Source organism: Dipodomys spectabilis, unplaced genomic scaffold, assembly GCF_019054845.1.
Source record: "Dipodomys spectabilis isolate Male_0828 unplaced genomic scaffold, ASM1905484v1 ptg000669l, whole genome shotgun sequence".
NCBI lineage: Eukaryota > Metazoa > Chordata > Mammalia > Rodentia > Heteromyidae > Dipodomys > Dipodomys spectabilis.
In genome coordinates this window covers 6,342,733-6,364,761 of record NW_024871346.1, presented here as the reverse complement: position 1 = coordinate 6,364,761, position 22,029 = coordinate 6,342,733, and the positions used below count along the sequence as shown (strand labels likewise).

The 22,029-nt window shown below is 40.7% G+C and overlaps 1 protein-coding gene across 2 annotated transcripts in view; it reads left to right on the top strand.

Moving 5' to 3' along the window:
* The window catches only part of Ubr2 (ubiquitin protein ligase E3 component n-recognin 2), a 100,298-nt gene that overhangs the window by 56,045 nt on the left and 22,224 nt on the right, over positions 1-22,029 (top strand). For both annotated transcript variants that reach the window (XM_042671847.1, XM_042671848.1), the window contains exons 23-35: positions 901-1,003; positions 2,381-2,429; positions 2,824-2,978; positions 5,339-5,441; positions 6,456-6,565; positions 6,928-7,008; positions 7,281-7,459; positions 10,154-10,353; positions 12,157-12,250; positions 12,734-12,895; positions 16,399-16,502; positions 18,519-18,597; positions 21,327-21,475. In XM_042671847.1, the coding sequence (XP_042527781.1) occupies positions 901-1,003; positions 2,381-2,429; positions 2,824-2,978; positions 5,339-5,441; positions 6,456-6,565; positions 6,928-7,008; positions 7,281-7,459; positions 10,154-10,353; positions 12,157-12,250; positions 12,734-12,895; positions 16,399-16,502; positions 18,519-18,597; positions 21,327-21,475 (1,568 nt within the window). The remainder of the gene's footprint in view (positions 1-900; positions 1,004-2,380; positions 2,430-2,823; positions 2,979-5,338; positions 5,442-6,455; positions 6,566-6,927; positions 7,009-7,280; positions 7,460-10,153; positions 10,354-12,156; positions 12,251-12,733; positions 12,896-16,398; positions 16,503-18,518; positions 18,598-21,326; positions 21,476-22,029) is intronic.

Below are 22,029 nucleotides of genomic sequence, written 5' to 3'. Positions count from 1 at the left end.
TGTCTTATGCTCCATAGCATGAGCACTGCTCCTGAGGCTTGAACTCAGGGCCTGGGTGCTGTCCTGAGCTTTTTTGCTCAAGACTAGCACTCTACTGCTTAAACCACAACTCCACTTCTGGTTTTTTTGGTGGTTAATCAGAGTTATAGAGTCTCATGGAATCTGCTTCCTGGGCTAGCTTTGAATCATGATCCTGAGAGTTCAGCTTCCTGAGTAGCTAGGATTACAGGCATGAGCCACTGACATCTAGCTCTCCATAGCGTTTTTATGTGTTAGGTATCTCTGGTCCTTCCTGATAAACTAAACAAACACACTTGCTATTGGACTTTTTGGTGTTTTTTGCATAACTATTGACACAATGTTTTAAAGTATTTAGAATGTTTTAGAATATTTTTCTGTAGTATTTGGTTTCTTTTTATGCTCTATATGAAGATTCTTTAAAACTCAGTATTGTTTCTGTCTTTTCTACATAAAAATAAAACTTACTGCAAACATCTTCAAGTCTCAAAATAGTGAAATTAGCATTACTTGTGTTTTGATGCTTGGAGATGTAATCTGTGTTACCTCTTAGGCTTTTAATTGTTGGAGTTACATGTCTATTCCATTCATTTAGGTAGAATACACCCAAACTAGACATGCTAGATTAAAAGGATCACAGAAAGCTTTGGATTGTAGTGCCAAGTTAACCACAGAAAATAGTTTCAGTGGTTGGAGGCATGGCACTAGCCATGAGTGAAAGTAAGAAGTACTGAGTTTGAGTCTTGGTCTTGGACCTAAAAAAGAAAGAAAATAGTTTCAACTTAGCATCTACCAGCAGTATATGAGAACAACTTTTGCTGTTCTAACATCTAAGATTCTCATGCGTTTGTGACTTTAATCGTAAAGGCCTTTTTTTCTTAGGAAACCTGGATTAACAGGACGAGGCATGTATGAGCTGAAACCAGAATGTGCCAGAGAGTTCAACTTGTATTTTTATCACTTTTCAAGGGCAGAGCAATCTAAGGTAATTGCAAAAATTAAATGTAGTGGGAAATGATTGGATTTGTTTTTCCTTGAAAACTTTAACTGAATTTTACAGATTGAAAAATTTTTTTAAAAGATAATAAACACAAAAGAAAGTACAAATTCCTTAGAAAACCACTGTTTAGATCTCCCACACAATGTTTTATGTACAAATAGTTATGATCTATGTAATTATATATTCATGTCTATTTATATGCAATATGTATATAAAATGTTGTCTTTTAAAAACCAATTTTTGAGGGATGGGAAGATGACTCAGTGGTAGAGCACTTGCCTTGCGTGCCTGAGGCCCTGGGTTCAATTCCTCAGCACCACATAAGCAAAAAGAAAAAAGCCGGAGGTGGCGCTGTGGCTCAAGTGGTAGAGCGCTAGCCTTGAGCTGAAGAGCTGAGGAACAGCGCCTAGGCTCAGAGTTCAGGCCCCATGACCGGACCCAAAAAATAAAAAAACAATTTTTGACCTGTACTATAATAATTTTTCTGTTTTCTACACATTTCAGAACTGTTACTGTTTAACATACTTTTCCACAAGGATTTATGCTGTTTTGCTAATCATTATTAGATAGTTAAATTTTGTCTTTTATTGGTTTTTAAAATATATTTTCAATGAATGGTGTTAGGCATGGAACTTCTATTTATTTAGTTTTGATGCATGTCAAAGAATCCAAACTTAATTTTTTGGTTTTAGTTTGTATATATTTTCATTGAACTTTATTTTTATTTATTTATTTATTTATTTTGGTCCAGTCGTGGGGCCTGAACTCTGGGCCTGGGTGCTGTCCCTCAGCTCTTCAAACTCAAGGCTAGCGCTCTACCACTTGAGCCACAGCGCCACTTCCGGCTTTTTTTTCTGCTTATGTGGTGCTGAGGAATCGAACCCAGAGCCTCATGCATGCAAGGCAAGCGCTCTACCACTGAGCCAACTCCCAGCCCCAATATTTTCATTGAATTTTAAAGCAACAAAGAACTCATTTGAAAATCTAGTGGGGAAAAAAAATTAAGGGTGATATATGGATTTAGGGAGACCACAACACTAAAGGTAAAAATTTTCTAAAATCAAAAAGTAATGGAGCGGCTGGCAATGTGGCTTAGTGGTAGAGTTCTTGCCTAGCATACGTGAAGCCCTGGGTTCGATTCCTCAGTACCACATAAACAGAATAGGCTGGAAGTGGTGCTGTGGCTCAAGTGGTAGAGTGCTAGCCTTGAGCACAGAGAGGCTCAACCAGGCCCCCTGAGTTCAAGCTCCAGGACCTGCAAAAAAAAAAAAAAAAGTAATAGAGCAGAAATTGATTTATGTCACTATGAGATACTGTTTTGTATTATAATTTTTGTTTAAATGACTTTCTTTTTTTAATTAGGCAGAAGAAGCTCAACGGAAACTGAAAAAGCAAAATAGGGAAGATACAGGTACTTTTGATTCTTATCTTTCTAAAAATCTCATTTGAGTTTCTTTGACCTTGCCATGCATTGTTTTCTATTTATCACGATGGTTGTCTCTGGTGAGATAAATAGAAGTTTCCAGGTGAACATTTTTTTTATTAATATAAAGACCACTTGTTCTGACTCACCCTGGGATTAATGGTTTTATCTCCGATCTTGAGACATTTCTAGGGAAAACAAAGATTTTCCTTTGTACTGCTGCTGTACTGTGCAGCTGTTTATGCACTTGACTGGCCTTGAGTGCTAAAGACTTCTTACAGTCTATGTGAATGAATACTCTGAATGGCAAGCCTCAGAAGTATGGAGCAGGGGAGTTTATTTAAAGGTGTTTTGTAAAGAGCAAAATAACTCTCTTTCCTAGCACTTCCACCTCCAGTCCTGCCTCCGTTCTGCCCTCTGTTTGCAAGTCTGGTTAACATTTTGCAGTCAGATGTCATGTTGTACATTATGGGAACCATCCTACAGTGGGCTGTAGAACATAATGGCTGTGCCTGGTCTGAATCTATGCTGCAAAGGGTGAGTTGGACGCAACTTCCTATTTATATTTCAGTGGTTTTCATTAAAAAAAACAAAATATTTTGATACAAAGATAAAACTTCTATACATAGAAACATTAGGACTCCAATCTACTTTATCAATTCATAATACACTATGTTGTTATTCTTTTGGTGTCTATCAGTGAAAGTGTGTGCCTAGCAGATTTATTATACCACATTATGATTACCTTCATCCCATTGACCAGTGTATATCCCCATCAATGGTCTTGGCCTTTGCATAGATAGTACTCAGAAATCGGCATGATATGTTAGCCAATGTGTTCACTTGGGTTTCTCCCTTAATTGTCTCAAAAAGAATCTTGAGTTCATCCCTATCCAGATCTTAAAATCAAACAAATGAGCCAGATGCTAGTAGCTCACACTTGTAATCCTAGCTATTCAGGAAGTTGAGGTCTGAGAATCATAGTTCAAAGCCAGCACAGGCAGTAAAGCCTATGAGACTCATCACCAATAGCCATCAAAAAAAAGCTGGCAGTGGAGCTGTGGCTCAAGTGGTAGAGTGCCAGCCCTGAGCCCAAAAATCTCAGGGATAGCACCGAGGCTCAAAGTTCAAGCTCCAAGACCAGCACAAAAAGAAGAAAAAAAAGTGAACAAATGAAACTTGGACTGCTAAGTTCCTATGACAAAAAAGTAGTAAGTTTGAACCTCATTTAAATATTACTTATAACTTTAATGTAAGTCTTTCCTACATCATCTCATTGAATTGACAAAATACGCCATGGATATATATTAACTCTTCCATTTTAGAGGTGAGACATCCAAGTTTCAATGAAGTTCATGTAACATTCCTGTTACAACGTAGCATGAAAGTTGACATAATACCTGTGCAGCTAATAGGATGCCTACTCTGTGCCTTACTGACTGCCAGGCACAGTATTTGTAACTCTCAGAACTCTAGAGGGAAGTGGTTTATTTCTAGGTTAAAGATGATGACTTCGTCTCAGAGGGGTTCCCTGCAAGCATATAGCTTGAAAGCAGTAAAGCCAAGGATTCAAATGAAGGCAAGCCTTCCTCCACAGCTTCCATTCTTTGGATTGTCTCAGCAGGTTTAAGTATTTCATTGGGTAAGGTGTATGTATACACCCCTCCCATTTGTGAATGTATTTAAGTTGTGCTGTGGTACCTTGGAGACTTAGTGCTATGTGAGAAACCACTTGTGGGCAGTGATATATTGAGGGAAAGTGAACAGTGTTTATCTTGTACATATGTTTATTTTGTTCTGGCTAACCTAGTTTGTCTAGTCTCTGACAGCTAACTAGTTGCCATATATGGAAGAAAAGATACAGAGACACCACTCACTATCACCTTCAAAACTTGGAAGCAGGATAAAAGCAATAAAAATGCAAATAGCCCAGTGTAGTTACATGTTTTCTAAGAAGTTTCTAGGAACTTTTTGTGAGATATATTTTAAAACTACAAGCAGGGCTGGGAAGGTGGCTCAGGTGGCTCTACCTGAGAAGGTAGAGCACTTGCCTTGCATGCATGAGGCCCTGGGTTCGATTCCTCAGCACCACATAAGCAAAAAGAAAAAAGCCGGAAGTGGCACTGTGGCTCAAATGGTAGAGTGCTAGCCCTTGAGCTGAAGAGCTGAGGGACAGCGCCCAGGCCCAGAGTTCAGGCCCCACCACCGAATCCCCCTCCCCCCCCCCCCAAAAAAAAAACAACAAAACTAAAAGCAAATTGGCATTAGAGGAAATATATTTCAATCTCAGATAATTAAGGCCTAGTTTAGTACTGAGAGATGCCTTAAGAGGTTATAACTTGGCCACTGATTATTAGATGATTTTTTTTCAAGGCTGCAATGTAGGGATGAAATAAAACTGAAAATAATGAAATGTAGGAATTGCCTAGTTATCACACCTGGTGATAACTATCCTAAGTATTTGCACTTGACATTTCATGCTGATTTTTTTTTTTTTTTTTTGTGCCAGTCCTAGGGCTTGAACTGAGGGCCTGTGTACTCCCTGAGCTTCTTTTTGCTCAAGGCTTGCTCTGCCACTTGAATCACAGTTCCACTCTTTTGGTAGTTTATTGGAGATAAGAGTCTCATTGACTTTCCTGCTCAGGCGGGCTTTGAATCTTGATCCTCATCTCAGTCTCCTAAGTAGCAAGAAATATAGGCATGAACCACCAGCACCCTGACTACTAACTGTTCTTTATTAGACTATGAACCTCCATCATTTAGTTTAATAAAAGTTAGGACTTAGAATAGTTTTTATTAAATTTAAACTTTCTGTTTTTATGATAGTGAGTTCTTTTGATATTTTGTAAGATTTATTTTTTACAAAAAAAATTAAAAAAAAAAACATTTTATTTGAGGTATTACACTTGATTGGGATGGCCCTACAAGAAGAAAAGCAGCACTTAGAGAATGTCATAGAAGAGCATGTGGTAACATTTACCTTCACTCAGAAGATTGCAAGTATGTATTGTACACTTTGTACTAAACAAAACATACAATAATATATCTGTAACCCCTGTTACTGGAGAAGTTCTAAATGGGTACTATTGAATGTTAGCATTTGTGGCTATATTTATTCATCTGTGTATTAAAGGTACTTTATTAGGTCCTGATATAAAAATAGGTTCTATGCATACTTAAGATGCACACTTTTTTTTTTTTTTTTTGGTTGGTCATAGAGCTTGAACTCTGGACCTGGGCACTGTTCCTCAGCTCTTCAGCTCAAGGCTAGTGCTCTACCACTTGAGCCACAGCACTACTTCTAGTTTTCTGGTGGTTAATTGGAGATAAGTCTCATGGTCTTTCCTGCCCAGGCTGACTTTGAACCAGGATCCTCAGATTTCATCCTCCTGAGTAGCTAGGATTACAGGCATGAGCCACTGGCACCTGGCCAGATTTCTACTTTTTGCCAAAATTCTACTTTTTACGGTGTTTTATTTGTTTTTTTTTTTTTTTTATTGTTTTTGTTTTTTCTTTAGTGGTACTGGTGATTAAAGCCAGGGCCTTACACAAGTCTTCCTTCTTGGGCCAAGACCTCACTTTCGAGTAGATGTGTGCTACTCATGTTGGCCTCAAACTATGGTCCTCCTATTTACATCTCCTAAGTGCCTGGAATTAGGCATATGCTACCACATCTTGCCTGTTGTATTTGTTTTGCTGCTCCTATTTTACCCTTTTTGGTCACTGGCAGTCCAGTTAAGTTTCCATGTCCCTTCACAAAGCCATTCTTTTCTGGCCCAAAAGATGTGTTTTCCCAGCCCACATCAGCAATCTGCCATTTTTTCAGGTTATTTATAAATTAATATGTTATGGTAGGACTATATGAATTCAGGTTAAAAGGATTATTTTAGTCACTTTATTCAGTGATATTACTTCCTAAATGACTAAGTACAGTGAAAATACAGTTTTCTCTTATGGGAATAAGAACTGGGATGTGCTAGCTGCAGTTTTGTGCTTTTTTTTTCTCTGCTTTAGAGCCTGGGGTAGCACCAAACAATTCACCTAGCATACTGGCTATGCTGGAGACATTGCAGAACGCTCCCTATCTGGAGGTCCACAAAGACATGATTAGGTGGATACTAAAGGTAACACTTCCCACATTGTTCTTTTTTTTTTTTTTTTTTTTGGTTGGTCGTGGGGCTTGAACTCGGCATGGGCATTGTCCCTGCACTCTTCAGCTCAAGGTGAGCACTCTACCACTTGAGCCATAGTGCCACTTCTGGTTTTCTAGTGGTTAATTGGAGATAAGAGTCTTATGGACTTTCCTTGCCCGGGCTAGCTTTGAACCACGATCCTCAGATCTCAGCCTCCTGAGTAGCTAAGATTACAGGCGTGAGCCACCGGCACCTGGTGACATTGTTCTATTTATTTACTGTTTATTGAAATAAATAGTATGTCATGATAAAGTTGCATAGCTTTGGGATAATTGATACTTTTTTCCTTGTAGATGTACAATACTATTAAGAAGATAAGGGAGAATTCATCCACCAGTCCTATGGCAGATACAGAAGGAACCATAATGGAAGAGGTATAAGTATAATAGTACTGAAAAAAACACAGCAAGTGCAGTACAAATTCACTTATTTGTAATAAGTTATCAGTGGATATTCTCATACATTTGAAATTCCAGGTTTTTTTAATGTTCTACTATTTATTAATCTTAATCTGTATTAACAAGGTAAGATTCTTAAAATTTAATATGATAGAATAGTTTCAGTTAATATTTATAATTGTTTTTACTTTGGAAAAAAAATGTGCATGTAGTATATAATGGTCTAATTGAATGAAGCATAATTTCAGAGTTCCAGAGACAAAGACAAAGCTGAGCGGAAGAGAAAGGCTGAGATTGCAAGGCTGCGCAGAGAAAAGGTTATGGCCCAGATGTCTGAGATGCAGCGGCACTTCATTGATGAGAACAGAGAGCTCTTCCAGCAGACACTAGAACTTGATGCCTCCACCTCTGCTGTTCTGGATCATAGGTAAACAAAGTCGTAATTGAATCTCAGGAACAAAGTTTCTTTTCCTTACAGTTGGTGTTCTTGTTTTTGTTTGTGTTTTTGCTTTTGTGTGCTGATCCTGTGGCTTGAACTCAATGCCTGGGCTCTGTCCCTGAGCTTTTGTCTACCAGGCTAACACTCAGCCACTTGAGCCAAAACTCTACTTTTGGTGGTTAATTGAAGATAAAGAGTCTTATGGATTTTGATGCCTAGGCTGGCTTTGAAGCGCCATCCTTAGATCTCAGCCTCCAGAGTAGCTAGGATTACAAGTGAGATCCATCACAACCTGGCTATAGGTTCTTTTTTTCTTTTTTTCTTTTTTTTTTGTCATTTCTGGGGCTTGAATTCAAGAACTAGGTGCTGTTCCTGACATTTATTGTTCAAGATTAACATTCTACCACTTGAGCCACAGGTATACTACCAGGTTTTTGGTGGTTAATTGAAGGTAAGTGTCTCATGAGACTTTTCCTGCCTGGACTGGCTTCAAATGATGACAGGACTCAGCTGTCCAAGTAGCTAGAATTATAGGCATGAGTACCAGCACCCACTTTATTTATCTACTTAATTGCCAGGCCTCTGGCTTGAACTCTGGACCTGGGAACTGTCCCTGAGCTTCTTTGGCTCAAGGCTAGGGCTCTACCACTTGAGCCACAGTGCCACTTCCAGCTTTTTCTGTGTTGTTTATTGGAGGTAAGAGTCTCATGGACTTTCTTGCCCAGGTTGTTTTCCAACCGCGATTGTCAGATCTCAGCTTCCTGAGTAGCTAGGATTACAGGCTTGAGCCACCAGCACCTGGCAAGTACCCACTATACAGGTACATTTTTATTTATTTTTTAATTTTTTTTCCAGTCCTAGGGCTTGAACTCAGAGCCTAGGTGCTGTCCCTTAGCTTTCTTGGCTCAAGGCTAGCACTCTACCACTTGAGCCATAGGCGTTAGCCATCGACACCTCACATGAGTAGTATTTTCTACAAAAGACTTTTGGCCTTCCTTAAGGAACAGATGCTTTAAGCTCAGCATCTGTCATTAGTTGCATATGGGTAGTGAGGATTAAAGAAAATGGTTCTAACACATGAGAAAATCTTTAGGCAATTAAAAATGCCCTTTGCAGGGAAATGAGTGGAACTAGAAAAAATCATTTTGAGTGAGATAAGCCAAGAGCAGAGAGACATAGCACATGGTCTCCCTGATACGTGGATGTCAAATTCAAAATGCAAGGAGATATGACAAAGTAAACAGGACTCAAGAAACAAAGGACCTCTACTTAATTGTCCTATCATTTCTAAATGCATTGGTTTCTCAGTGTTATTTTCATTTTTATCTTAATAAAAATGAAGTGTATTTAATGGCATATAGATTAGAATAGTTGATATGCCCAGAATACTTTTCTTTTTCTTTTTTTTTTTAATTGTTTTATTGTATGGAAAGGGATGGGAAGGGGAAACAAAGGAGGAGGCTATAAATGCTTGATAAGAAATGTACTCATTATCTTGTCCATGTAATTATAACCCCTCTGTACAGTATTTTCACAATTAAAAAAAAAACCGGGCTAGGAAGGTGGCTCAGTGGTAGAGCACTTGCCTTGCATAGATGAGGCCCTGGGTTCGATTCCTCAGCACCACATAAGCAAAAAGAAAAAAGCCGGAAGTGGAGCTGTGGCTCAAGTGGTAGAGCGCTAGCCTTGAGCTGAGGAGCTGAGGGACAGCGCCCAGGCCCAGTGTTCAGGCCCCACAACCGGACCCCCCCTCCAAAAAAAAAAAAAAAAGCAAGGGCTGTACAACCAAATGTACAGGAGTATTGCAGACATGATAAAAAAAATTCTGTTTTATTGTAAAGATGCTGTACAGAGGGATTACAGTTACATGAGTAAGGCAATGAGTACCTTTCTTGTCAAGCATTGTTACACCTTCTCTTGTGCTCCCACTATAAAGTCCCTAGACTATGTTCTTGACCTCATATATGGTATATATATGTGCACATCTGAGGAAAGCTAGGGAGGGCTAGAATCAGAAGGAAACAGGAAAAAATACAACAGAGGGGCCCATTAGCTGCACTGGACATTGATGAAAATAAACTAAGCAATTCAAGGGTAGCGATGGGAGGGAGGGAATGAGAAGGAAAGAGGGAGCAGCTTACACTAAGCAAAAGGAAAGAAATGTACATTATCACCGATGTAGAAGAAAGTAGTTGTATTATTAAAGTTTATAGAGTTTACAAACTTTATAGACCATGATAATGAGAATTTGCCTTGTGAAGGTTAAAATGTATTTGTGTCTTTTAAGTATCACTATCCAACAATACTGTGCAATTTGTGAAAGTTACGTAATCAATCTCAATTTTTTTTTTTTTTAATGCCTGATGGGGCTTGGGAATGTGGCTTAGTAGTAGAGTATGCTTGCCTAACATGCATGAAATCCTGAGTTCAATTCCTCAGTACCATATAAACAGAAAAGGCCAGAAGTGGCGCTGTGGCTCAAGTGATAGAGTGCTAACCTTGAGCAAAATAACTTCAGGGGCAGTGCCCAAGCCCTGTGTTCAAGCCCCAGGACTGGCAAAAGAAAAAATACCTGAGCTATTATATGCATACTGAGCTATGTATATTCCCGAACTATTGTGTTATGAGTATATAGAAAGTCCTTAGGTTCATTGATTATATTTATAACCTTTTATATTACAGTCCTATGATTTCAGATATGACGTTTACAGCATTGGGCCCAGCACAAACTCAGGTCCCTGAACAAAGACAATTTGTTACCTGTATATTGTGTCAAGAGGAGCAAGAAGTTAATGTGGAAAATAGGGCAATGGTTTTGGCAGCCTTTGTTCAAAGATCAACGGTACTATCAAAAAACAGAAAAAAAAACATTGAGGATCCGGGTAAGTCATGACAAGGTTATTGACTGCCATTTAGTGTGGTTGGGTCACTTAGGGAGATTTTATTTATTTGATAATTATTCCAGAGGGTTGGTATTACATTTAGTCAGAACATAAGCAAGAATTGTTCACTTAATAGGGAACCACATCTGAGGTGCTAAGTCTGAGTCACGCAGTTGTATGCCTCCTCTCTTCAGTTTGTTTTCCATTTGTATGTGCCCATGTTGACACCTGTTGAACTTCCTGAGGAAGTTGTCTGAGAAATTCCCAAAGCACCTCTTTAGTCAGAACCTTTCACTTGGAGGATGTGAATTTTCCCTCAAAGAGAAGTCTTCACAGTATGACTGAAGTACCCTATTTATGAATAATAGCTTTTAATATTTTTATCTTAAAGTTATTTAAGGCCCCGTGCCAGTGCCTTATATCTGTAATCCTAGCTACTTAGGAGGCTGAGATCTGAGGATCGCACTTTAAAGCCAGCCCAGGCAGGAAACTCCGTGAGACTCTTATCTCCGATTAACCACTAGAAAACCAGAAGTGGCGCCTGTGGCACAAGCGGTGGAGCGCTCACTTTGAGCTGAAGAGCTGAGGGACAGCGCCCAGCCCAGAGTTCCCGCCCCCACGACTGACCAAAAAAAAGTTATTTAAACTAGATGTTTAAAAACATTCCAAGCCAGACACCGGTGGCTTATACCTGTAATCTTAGCTACTCAGCAGGCTGAGATCTAGGATCACAGTTCAAAGCCAGCCCTGGCAGGAAAGTCTGTGAGACTCTTATCTCCAATTAACCACCAGAAAACCAGAAGTGGCACTGTGGCTCAAGTAGTAGAGCACTTGCCTTGAGCTGAAGAGTTGAGGGACAGCGCCCATGCCCAGAGTTCAAGGCTCATGACCGACCAAAAAAAAAAAAAAACCAAAACGTTCCAAGTCAAAGGTTGTTTCTCATTCATTAATTCCTGAAGAAAAAAGCTTTGGCTGACAATAAGTGAATTTTTTACTATAAAAATTGGCACCAGCCGGGCAATAAGTGAATTTTTTACTATAAAAATTGGCACCAGCCGGGCACCGGTGGCTCACAACTATAATCCTAGCTACTCAGGAGGCTGAGATCTGAGGATCATGGTTCAAAGTCAGCCCGGGTAAGGAAAGTCTGTGAGACTCTTATCTCCAATAAAACCACTAGAAAACTGGAAGTGGTGTTGTGGCTCAAGCAGTAAAGTGCTCACCTTGAGCTGAAGAGCTGAGGTACAGTGCCCAAGCCCAGAGTTTAAGCCCCACGACCAACCAAAATAAAAAAAAATTGGCACTAGAATGAAAGCTTCTAACCAGCCTCTAATCTGATCTGTCATGAGCCTAGATATTTTATTGTCACTTTGTCTGTCATATGGTAGGTATGGTTATTTCTACACAAGTCATGTGTCATTAGACAGCTGCTTGAGAGAGCATATCCCTTACTGCCAAAACATCCTTTTTTTTTTTTTTAATTAGAGCATTGAAACCCAGCTTTGAATGTGTTGAAGTCAGTCTCATGACAATTACCTGTTTTTATTTTGAGCTTAGTGCCTGATGGAGAGAAGTAGACTATTTCATTGACAAAGACTGGATATGTTGTTACCTTTGGTATTCCTGGGGATTGACTTCAGGAACTCCTAGTGGACACTAAAGTCCACAGATAATCAAGTCCTTAAGTCCTTATATAGTAACAAGTTTAAAAGTCCTTATTAAGGATTCCACAAATTTAAAGAAATTAATTTAATTTTTTATAAGAAATTAAATGCTTGGTTTTTTTTTTGTTTTATAATGCAGAAAAATATGATCCATTATTCATGCATCCTGACCTGTCTTGCGGAACACACACAGGTAGCTGTGGACACATTATGCATGCCCATTGTTGGCAAAGGTAATATATATTCTTCATAGTGGTCACGAAAAGCTTATCTGAAGGCTCATAGTTGAATTTTTTTTTTTTTTTTTTTTGTTGGCCATGGAGCTTGAACTCTGGGCCTGGGTGCTGTCCCTCAACTCTTCAGCTCAAGGCTAGCACTCTACTACTTGAGTCACAGCACCACTTCCAAATTGAAATTTTTTTTTGGGGGGGGGAGGTCCGGTCATGGGGCCTGAACTCTGGGCCTGGGCACTGTCCCTCAGCTCTTCAGCTCAAGGCTAGCGCTCTACCACTTGAGCCACTTCTGGCTTTTTTTTTTCTGCTTATGTGGTGCTGAGGAATCGAACCCAGGGCCTCAGGCATGCAAGGCAAGCACTCTACCACTGAACCACCTTCCCAGCCCCGAAAACAAGTAATTTAAAATGTTGAAATTTGTGTCTTGTTGGAATAAATAACCACTGACTTGATTTTGACACCTCATATTCTCTAATTGTGAAGGTATTTTGATTCTGTTCAAGCTAAAGAACAGAGAAGGCAACAACGACTACGCTTGCACACAAGCTATGATGTAGAGAATGGAGAGTTCCTTTGTCCCCTTTGTGAATGCTTGAGTAATACTGTTATTCCTCTGCTGCCTCCTCCAAGGAATATTTTTAACAGGTAAATCTTCCTCTTCACACCTATTTTTAATAGTTGTTTTTCACCCATAAATAATATAGAACATAATAAAATTCTGGTATTCATGATAAACAACTATCTTTATCTGTAGGCCTCTTTCTTTCAATCTCTCTTTCATACATTTCAAAGATAGAGGCAGATAGAGCAGTTCTTAGAGGGCTGGGACTATGGCTTAGAGGTAGAGTGCTTGCCAAGCAGGCATGCTCTGTATCACATAAACAGAAAAGGCTGGAAGTGGCACTGTAGCTCAAGTGGTAGAAGTTTAGGGACAGTGCCCAGGCCCTGAGTTCAAGATCCAGGACTGGCAAAAAAAAAGAAAAAAGGGAACTTTCTTTGAATAATAATTATTTGCAATTTACTGGCCAAGAAATGCTTTAGGAATCAATGTTAAAAAAAAAAAAAAAAATGTAGCCAGTCACTGATGGCTCACCCTTTAATCGAAGCTACTCAGGAGACTGAGATCTGAGGATCATGGTTCCGAGCCAACCCAGGCAAGAAAGTCTGTTTCCAACAGAAAACCAAAAGTGACACTGTGGCTCAAAATGGTGGAGTGCTAACCTTGAGCACAAGAGCTCAGGGACAGTGACCACAACAACAACAAAAATTGTATTATTTAAAATGAACCAATCCTGGGGCTGGGAAGGTGGCTCAGAGGTAGAGCACTTGCCTTGCAAGCCTGAGGCCCTGGATTTGATTCCTCAGCACCATATAAGCAAAAAGAAAAAAGCCGAAGTGGCACTGTAGCTGAAGTGGTAGAGCGCTAGCCTTGAGCTGAAGAGCTGAGGGACAGCACCCAGGCCCAGAGTTCAGGCCCCACAACCAGACCCCCAAAAAATAAATAAAATAAAATGAACCAATCCTGCCATTTCCTAATTTTAGGAAACATTTAGTTAATAGGACTATGGAACGTGTTTAACATAAGAATTTGATCTTATCCACTATTAAGACCTTAATTTCCTTTCCAGTTTAGAATTGTGCTGTCTACTTTAATACATGCAAACCCTAGCTCAGCTTCTCTTATCTGAAATCCAAAATGTACCTAGCTGATGCTTATAAAATTTCAAAATTTGAAGCATTTTGGATTTTGTATTTTCAGATTGGGGAAGCTCAGCAATAAAGTCTGCACAAGTACTCCAAAATCAGAAAGTCTCTGAAATCATTGCTTCTTTTCTTGTTGCCCCCCAAAATACAGGAAAGCTCAGCCTCTACTAATTGAAATCTTTTTTGTTGTTGTTTTTGTTTTTGTTTTTTTTGGGGGTCCGGTTGTGGGGCCTGAACTCTGGGCCTGGGCCCTGTCCCTCAGCTCTTCAGCTCAAGGCTAGTGCTCTACCACTTGAGCCACAGCACCACTTCCGGCTTTTTTCTTTTTGCTTATGTGGTGCTGAGGAATCGAACCCAGGGCCTCAGGCATGCAAGGCAAGTGCTCTACCACTGAGCTACCATCCCAGCCCCTAATTGAAATTTTAATCCTTGATTTCTGTGCGGTTTCTTGGATTCAGTCCATACCAAACTCATGTTTTCTATTATGTTTTAGAAGTCTGTTACTTACAAAGTATTCTTTTTCTCTTTTTTTTTTTTCTTTTGTCAGTCATGAGGCTTGAACTCTGGGCCTAAGCATTGTCCCTCAGCATTTCAGCTCAAGACGAGGACTCTACCACTTAAGCCACAGTGCCACTTCTGGTTTTCTGGTGGTTTATTCAAGATAACAGTCTCATGGCCTTTCCTGCCCGGGCTGGCTTTGAACTGTGATCCTCAGATCTCAGCCTCCTAAGTAGCTAGGATTACAGGCATGAACCACTGGCACCCATCACCAAGTATTCTTAAAATATTACTAAGCCAGGCACTAGTGGCTACACCTATAATCCCAGGTACTCAGTAGGCTGAGATCTGAGGATGGTTGGAAGCCATCCCAGGCAGAAAAGTCCATGATAATTTATCTCCGATTAACCAGCAAAAAAGCTAGAAGTGGAGAGGATTAGAGAACAGAAAAGCTCAGGGACAGTGCCCACACCCTGAGTTCATGCTCCAGGATGGTTGGGGGGGGGGGGGGGGAGTCGGGGAGGGAATGACTAGATTGTGATGTAAATTCATGCTCCTAATCCTATTTTATAAAATGAATTTGAACTAAGAAACCAGTCATTCTTAGATTAAGGATTAAGCAAGTAAGGAGAAATTATCTTTGGTTGAATTTCACCTGTGACTTGGTAGTTTAAGTATGTTTTGTCTTACTCTTAAGAGGCATTATTGCATAGTCCTAAATGAGGAGTTATAAAAATAACAGTCTTGGGGCTGGGAAGGTGGCTCAGTGGTACAGCGCTTGCCTTGCATGCCTGAGGCCCTGGGTTCAATTCCTCAGCACCACATAAGCAAAAAGAAAAAGACCGGAAGTGGCGCTGTGGCTCAAGTGGTAGAGTGCTAGCCTTGAGCTGAAGAGCTGAGGGACAGTGCCCAGGCCCAGAGTTCAGGCCCTACGACCGGACCCAAAAAAAAATAAAAAAATAAAAACAACAGTCTTTGGAATCTGACAGAACTGAGTTTGAAGGCCAAGTTTGCCTCTTATGACCTTAAGCTCTAAATTTCAGTTTCCCCGTCTGCAAAATAGGGACAATAATACATAGGATTATACTAAACATTTATAGTAAAGCATTTATTAAGAGCTTATCAAGCCAGGCGCCAGAGGCTCACACCTGTAATCCTAGTTACTTAGGAGGCTGAGATCTGAGGATCATGGTTTAAAGCCAGCCCAGGCAGGAAAGACCATGAGACTCTTATCTCCAATAAAACACCAGAAAACTGGAAATGGTGCTGTAGTTCAAGCTGAAGAGCGCAGGGACAGCGCCCAAGCCCAGAGTTCAAGCCCTACCACCGACAAAAAATAAAATAAAATAAAAGAGCTTATCAAATAAGCAGTTAATAAATCTTGGATGTGGTAGTAAATGTGATATTTAAAAAATTGTAGTAGATTCCAAAACTGAAAGAAATGCCAGGGGCTGGAAATGTGGCTTAGTGGTAGAGTGCTTGCCTAGCATGCCTGGGTTTGATTCCTCAGTACCACATAAACAAAGAGCTGAAGGTAGTGCTGTGGCTCAAGAGGTAAAGTGCTAGACTTGAGCTGAAGAACTCAAGGACAGTGCCCAGGCCCTGAGTTCAAGTCCCAGGACTGGCAAAAAAGTTAAAAAAAATTTTTTTTTAAATTTTAAAGTCATTTTTCATATCTGTTCTGGATTGCCCTTCCCCCACTGCTGGTGATTGAACCTTCACTCTCATGCTTTTCAATCAAGTGTTCTACCCCAGTGTATATCTCTAACACACGTTCTGTTTCAGTTGTTTGTTTAGTTTGGTTTTTTTCAGTAACTTTCCTCTGACCTGTTCTCAAATCTTTGAGATGTCTAAAATATTATACTCATGATAATTTAAGAACTCTTTTCTATCTTAAACTAAGCAACAGTAGTAAAGTTCTAAGTATTCTCTGTAATCTTTTCTAGGAGGTTAAATTTTTCACATCAACCAAATCTGGCTCAATGGATTAGAACAGTATCTCAGCAGATAAACGCGTTACAGGCTCTTAGGAAAGAAGAAAGTGCACCTAGTAAGTTCTGGTATCCTGTTTTCTTTTTGTCCCCTAAAGCCTGAGATCTTCCGAAAACAAGATCCAGAATAAATTTGTTTTTAAAGTATTACAAACCTTGCATTAAAGTCTTTTATTTAAGCCAGAGGTAGGTAGTAGGTATTGCCTTTTATCTTAGCAGTCAGGAGATTAAAGCAGGAGGATCTTTGAGTTCAGTCTGGGGTATATAGAATGTATAGTGAGATCCTGCCTCAAAAAAAAATTTTTTTTATTCATTTTTTTTTTTTTTTTGGTCAGTCGTGGGGCCTGAACTGTGGGCCTGGGCGCTGTCCCTCAGCTTGTCAGCTCAAGGTGAGCACTCTCAAGCCACAGCGTCACTTCTGGCTTTTTCTGCTTATGTGGTGCTAAGGAATTGAACCCAGGACCTCATACATGCAAAGCAAGCACTCTACCACTGAGCTTCCTGCTCAGCCCTCGATTCATTGTAATTTTCTTTTGTCCTTTTTTTTTTTTTTTAAAGCAGTACTGGAACAGTGCCTAGGTACTGTCCCTTAGCTTTTTCACTCAAGATTGGTGCTTTACCACTTGAACTACAGTTCTACTTCTGAGCTTTTACTACTTAATTAGAAATAATAGTCATCCAGACTTTACTGCTCGGAGCTAGCTTTGATCCACAATCTTCAGATCTGAGCCTCCTGGGGAGCTATGATATTTTGTCTTTTTAAAATAAATCTGTCTCATGGGCTGGGAAGGTGGCTCAGTGGTAGAGCGCTTGCCTTGCATGCCTGAGGCCCTGGGTTCGATTCCTCAGCACCACATAAGCAAAAAGAAAAAGCCGGAAGTGGCACTGTGGCTCAAGTGGTAGGGCACTGGCCTTGAGCTGAAGAGCTGAGGGACAGCGCCCAGGCCCTGAGTTCAGGCCCCACGACTGGACCCAAAAAAATTTAAAAAAAATAAAATAAATCTGTCTCTTATGCATTAAATCATCTTTCTAGTTGTTTTTTCTTCTGTTTTTTTTTTTTTTTTCTTTTTGTCTGGTTGTGGGGCTTGAACTTGGCCTGGGTGCTGTCCCTGAGCCTGTTTGTACTCAAGGCTAGTACTCTAACACTTGAGTCACAGTGCCACTTCTAGTTTTTGAGTGGTTTAATTGGAGATCAGAGACTCATGGGGACTTTTCTGCCTGGGCTGGCTTCAAACCACAAACCTCAGATCTCAGCCTCCTGAGTCGCTAGGATTACAGGTGTGAGCTACTGATGCTTGGCCATATTAATCTTTATTCTTAGAAAACATTTAAGGTCTGGGAATGTGGCTTAGTGGTAGAGTACTTGCCTAGTATGCATAAAGCCCTGGGTTGATTCCTCAGTACCACATAAACAGAAAAAGCCAGAAGTGGCGCTATGGCTCAAGTAGTAGAGCCCCTAACCTTGAGCTGGGACAGTGCTCAGGCCTGAGTTCAAGCCCAGGGACTGGCAGAAAAAAAGAAGGAAAACATATAAGTGCAAGAAAAGTTTATAATAAATGCTTTTCCATTTTGCTGAAGTGCTAGAGAAAGGGAAATGTGAAGGTGACTGAGTGCTAAGTGAGCTTTAGTTTTCAGTGTCTGAGTCATTTAATCGTAAGCAGCGCCAAAAACTCCCCAAGTCAGAAGTGGCTCTGTAGCTCAAGTGGTTGAGCACTAGCCTTGAGTAGAAGAGCTGAGGGACAGTGCTAAGGTCTAGAGTTAAAGCCTCATGACCAACCAAAAAAAGAAAAAACTCCCGTGTCTCATCTGCCACACTGCCCTGATGACCTGTGGGAAATCACTATGAGCAGAAACAAAATACTGTGCTCTTGGTATAGTGGTTAGACTGTGAGAAGGAACTTCAATCAGCCAAACACCAGTATTTGTTATGCTTTATTGTGAACAGTATATTATGCCTGTTTTTATAACTGGCAAGTTTTCTCAAATATACTTATTTCCTACATAGCTAAAATATATAGAAATAATGTATAATACCATATACTATAGAAAAATTATACAAATGCTTGGTTTTATAGATACTGCCTCTTCAGAAAATTCAGAAAACATGAATGAATTACAGCTTCCAGAAGGATTCAGGCCCAGTTTTCACCCTAAGTGAGTATATCATTTCATTTTTTTTCTCTCTCTCTCTCCATCCTGGGACTTGAACTCTGGGCCTGCGCACTGTCCCTAAGCTCTTCAGCTCAAGGCTAGCCCTCTACCACTTGAGCCACAACACCACTTCTGGTTTTCTAGTGGTTAACTGGAGATAAGAGTCTCACAGACTTCCCTACCTGGGCTGGCTTTGAACCACAATCCTCAGATCTCAGCCTCCTAAATAGTTAAGATTACAGGCATGAGCTACCGGCACCCGACCTATTTCATTCCTTTTAAATTTGGCCCATTCAAAATGAAAAATTAAGTCAGTGATTATAAGAAAATAATTTGGCAAGCTAGAAACCAAAGTGTAGCAAAATACTGATGTTGAATTCTGAAGCTTAAGCATTAGGTAATAAAAGAATCACGTGACAGTTTGAATCTCCCTCCTGTATAGCCAGTCAGCTGCACTCCCCTGATCTGCTCATGGCCACCTCAAGACACTTAAAGCCACAGTCTGGCTTCCCCCACCAAGTCCTATATTTCCTTCTGATTTACACCTTTACGTTTATGGACTAACCAGTCTTAGTTACCAATACCCAAAAGCAGAAGGAAATGAAGTACATAGGGGTGAAGCTATTTGCTCAAAATCACAAAGCTAATAAGCAGTGGTATTGGGATCCTAATCAAGCATTCCTTTTTAACAATTGGTCATCACTAAAACAGAGTTGAAAATACTGTTTTTGGTTTTCTGTGTGTGTATTTCAAATTTATTCTTCCCCTGAATAGTGTTGTAGGCCTGTTGGATGCCTAATTCAAGCGCTTGTGCCAGTTAGATGATCTTTCTCTCCTGAAGTCCTCCCTCCCACACACAGCCAGGACAGTACATTGCTGTCACCTTGAGATTTTCTTCAGTCATATTCCCTCTTTTGCTCACATACATCCTTCAACAGGCTCCTCAGAAAGGATACTTGAATATTAAATTTTTTGTGGGATTTTTGTTGTTGGTGGTGGTCAGGTGTTTACTTTCATGCTGAAGATTAATCCTAGGGTCCTGCTATACGGCTGAGCTCAACACCTAGTCCCAAATTTTTCTTTCTGTTTGTTTCTTTCTTTCTTTGATGCTTTCTCTAAATATTTATTGGTCCTTGGGTAGCTATTTAAAAATAGCTCGTTTGGGCTGGGAATATGGTTTAGTGGTAGAGTGCTTGCTTAGCATACATGAAGCCCTGGGTTCAATTCCTCAGTAACACATACACAAAAAAGTCTGGAAGGAGTGCTGTGGCTCAAGTGGTAGAGTTCTAGCCTTGAGCAAGAGAAGCTCAGGGACAGTGCCAGGCCCTGAGTTCAAGCCCCAGGAATGGCAAAAAAAAAAAAAAGCTCATTTAACAGAATAAACCTAATTGGATACAGATAGGCAGATATTGATGACTTGTGAGTCTCACAGTAAGGTGATCATCTATGGCAGTGGGTATGTACTGCGGATATTCTCAGGATGGGAAGAGAAAGTGTCAGGATTACCACAGTTTGGTTTGTAGACTTTGCAAATGTCCCATTTTAGTTCTCTGCTTCTCTGCTAATCCAGAGAACATCTAACTCTTAACAGTTCTCTTTCTCCCCTTTCCCTTTTCCTATAGCTGTCTCTGAATGCATGTTAAGTGGTTCAGTTTCAACACAGGAAATAGCTGTTAGAAAAAGCCATTTAAGCCGGGTGCTGGTGGCTCACGCCTGTAATCTTAGCTACTCAGAGGCTGATATCTGAGGATCGTGTTTCAAAGCCAGCCCTGGGAGGAAACACTGAGACTCCTATCTCTGATAAACCACCAGAAAACAGGAAGTGGTGCTGTAGCTCAAGTGGTAGAGCGCTCGCCTTGAGCTGAAGAGCTGAGGGACAGCGCCCAGGCCCAGAGTTCAAGCCCCACAACTGACCAAAAAAAAAGAAAGAAAGAAAGAAAAGAAAAAGGCCATTTAAAGCTGGGCGCTGATGGTTTATGTCTGTAATCCTAGCTACTCAGGAGGCTGAGATCTCAGGATCACTGTTCAAAGCCAGCCTGGGCAGAAAAGTCTGTGAGACTCTTATCACCAATAAAAGACTCAGAAAAAGCCAGAAGTGAGCCAGGTGTCAGTGGCTTATGCCTGTAATCCTAGCTGAGATCTGAGGATTGTGGTTCAAAGCCAGCTCTGGCAGAAAAATCCATGAGACTCCTATCTCCAATTAACCACCAGAAAACTGAAAGTGTCGCTGTGGCTCAAGTGGTAGAATGCTCACTTTGAGCTGAAGAGCTCAGGGGCAGCACCCAGGCCCAGAGGTCAAAACGCAGGACAGACAAAAAAGAAAAAAAAAGCCGGGCGCCAGTGGCTCACGCCTGTAATCCTAGCTACTCAGGAGGCTGAGATCTGAGGATCGCAGTTCAAAGCCAGCCCGGGCAGGAAAGTCCATAAAACTCTTATCTCCAATAAACCACTAGAAAACCAGAAGTGGCGCTGTAGCTCCAGTGGTAGAGCGCTCGCCTTGAGCTGAAGAGCTGAGGGACAGCGCTCAAGCCCAGAGTTCAAGCCCCACAACCAAAAAGAAAAAGAAAAAAAAGCCAGAAGTGGAGCTATGGCTCAAGTGGTAGAGTACTAACCCTAGCACAAAGAGGCTCAGAGACAACGCCCAGGCCCTAAGTTCAAGCCCCAGGACCAGAAAAAAGAAAGCCATTTTATTACACATTGTTTTGAACTAATCCTATACACGTTTGTTGCAGGAACCCTTATTCTGAGAGCATAAAAGAAATGTTAACAACATTTGGAACTGCTACTTATAAGGTGGGACTGAAAGTTCATCCCAATGAGAGTGACCCCCGTGTGCCCATTACATGTTGGGGTAGTTGTGCCTACACTATCCAGAGCATAGGTGAGAGATTGACTCTGACATTGTACCTCTTCACATATTTAGAATCCTGGGTTTGGTTGGGGGGAAGAGGGATTGTCAGCTATGGGGCTTGAACTCAGGGCCTGGACACTGTCCCTAAGCTCTTTTTGCTCAAGGTTAGTGCTCTACCACTTTAAGTCATAGCACCACTACAGGTTTTTGTATGGTTGATTTTGCCTCTGCCAGCTACAAACTGTGATCCTTTCTATCTTAGCTTCCTGGGTAGCTGGGATTATGGGTGTAAGCCACATCGCCCAGCTAGAATCCTGTTTTAACTATTTAAAGTGGACAAAAAATATAAAGAGCTGGGCGCTGGTGGCTCACGCCTGTAATCCTAGCTACTCAGGAGGCTGAGATCTGAGGATCGCGGTTCAAAGCCAGCCCAGGCAGGAGAGACCGTGAGACTCCTATCTCCAATAAACCACCAGAAAACCGGAAGTGGCGCTGTAGCTCAAGTGGTAGAGCGCTCGCCTTGAGCAGCGCCCAGGCCCAGAGTTCAAGCCCCACGACCGACAAAAAAAAAAAAAAAAAAAAAA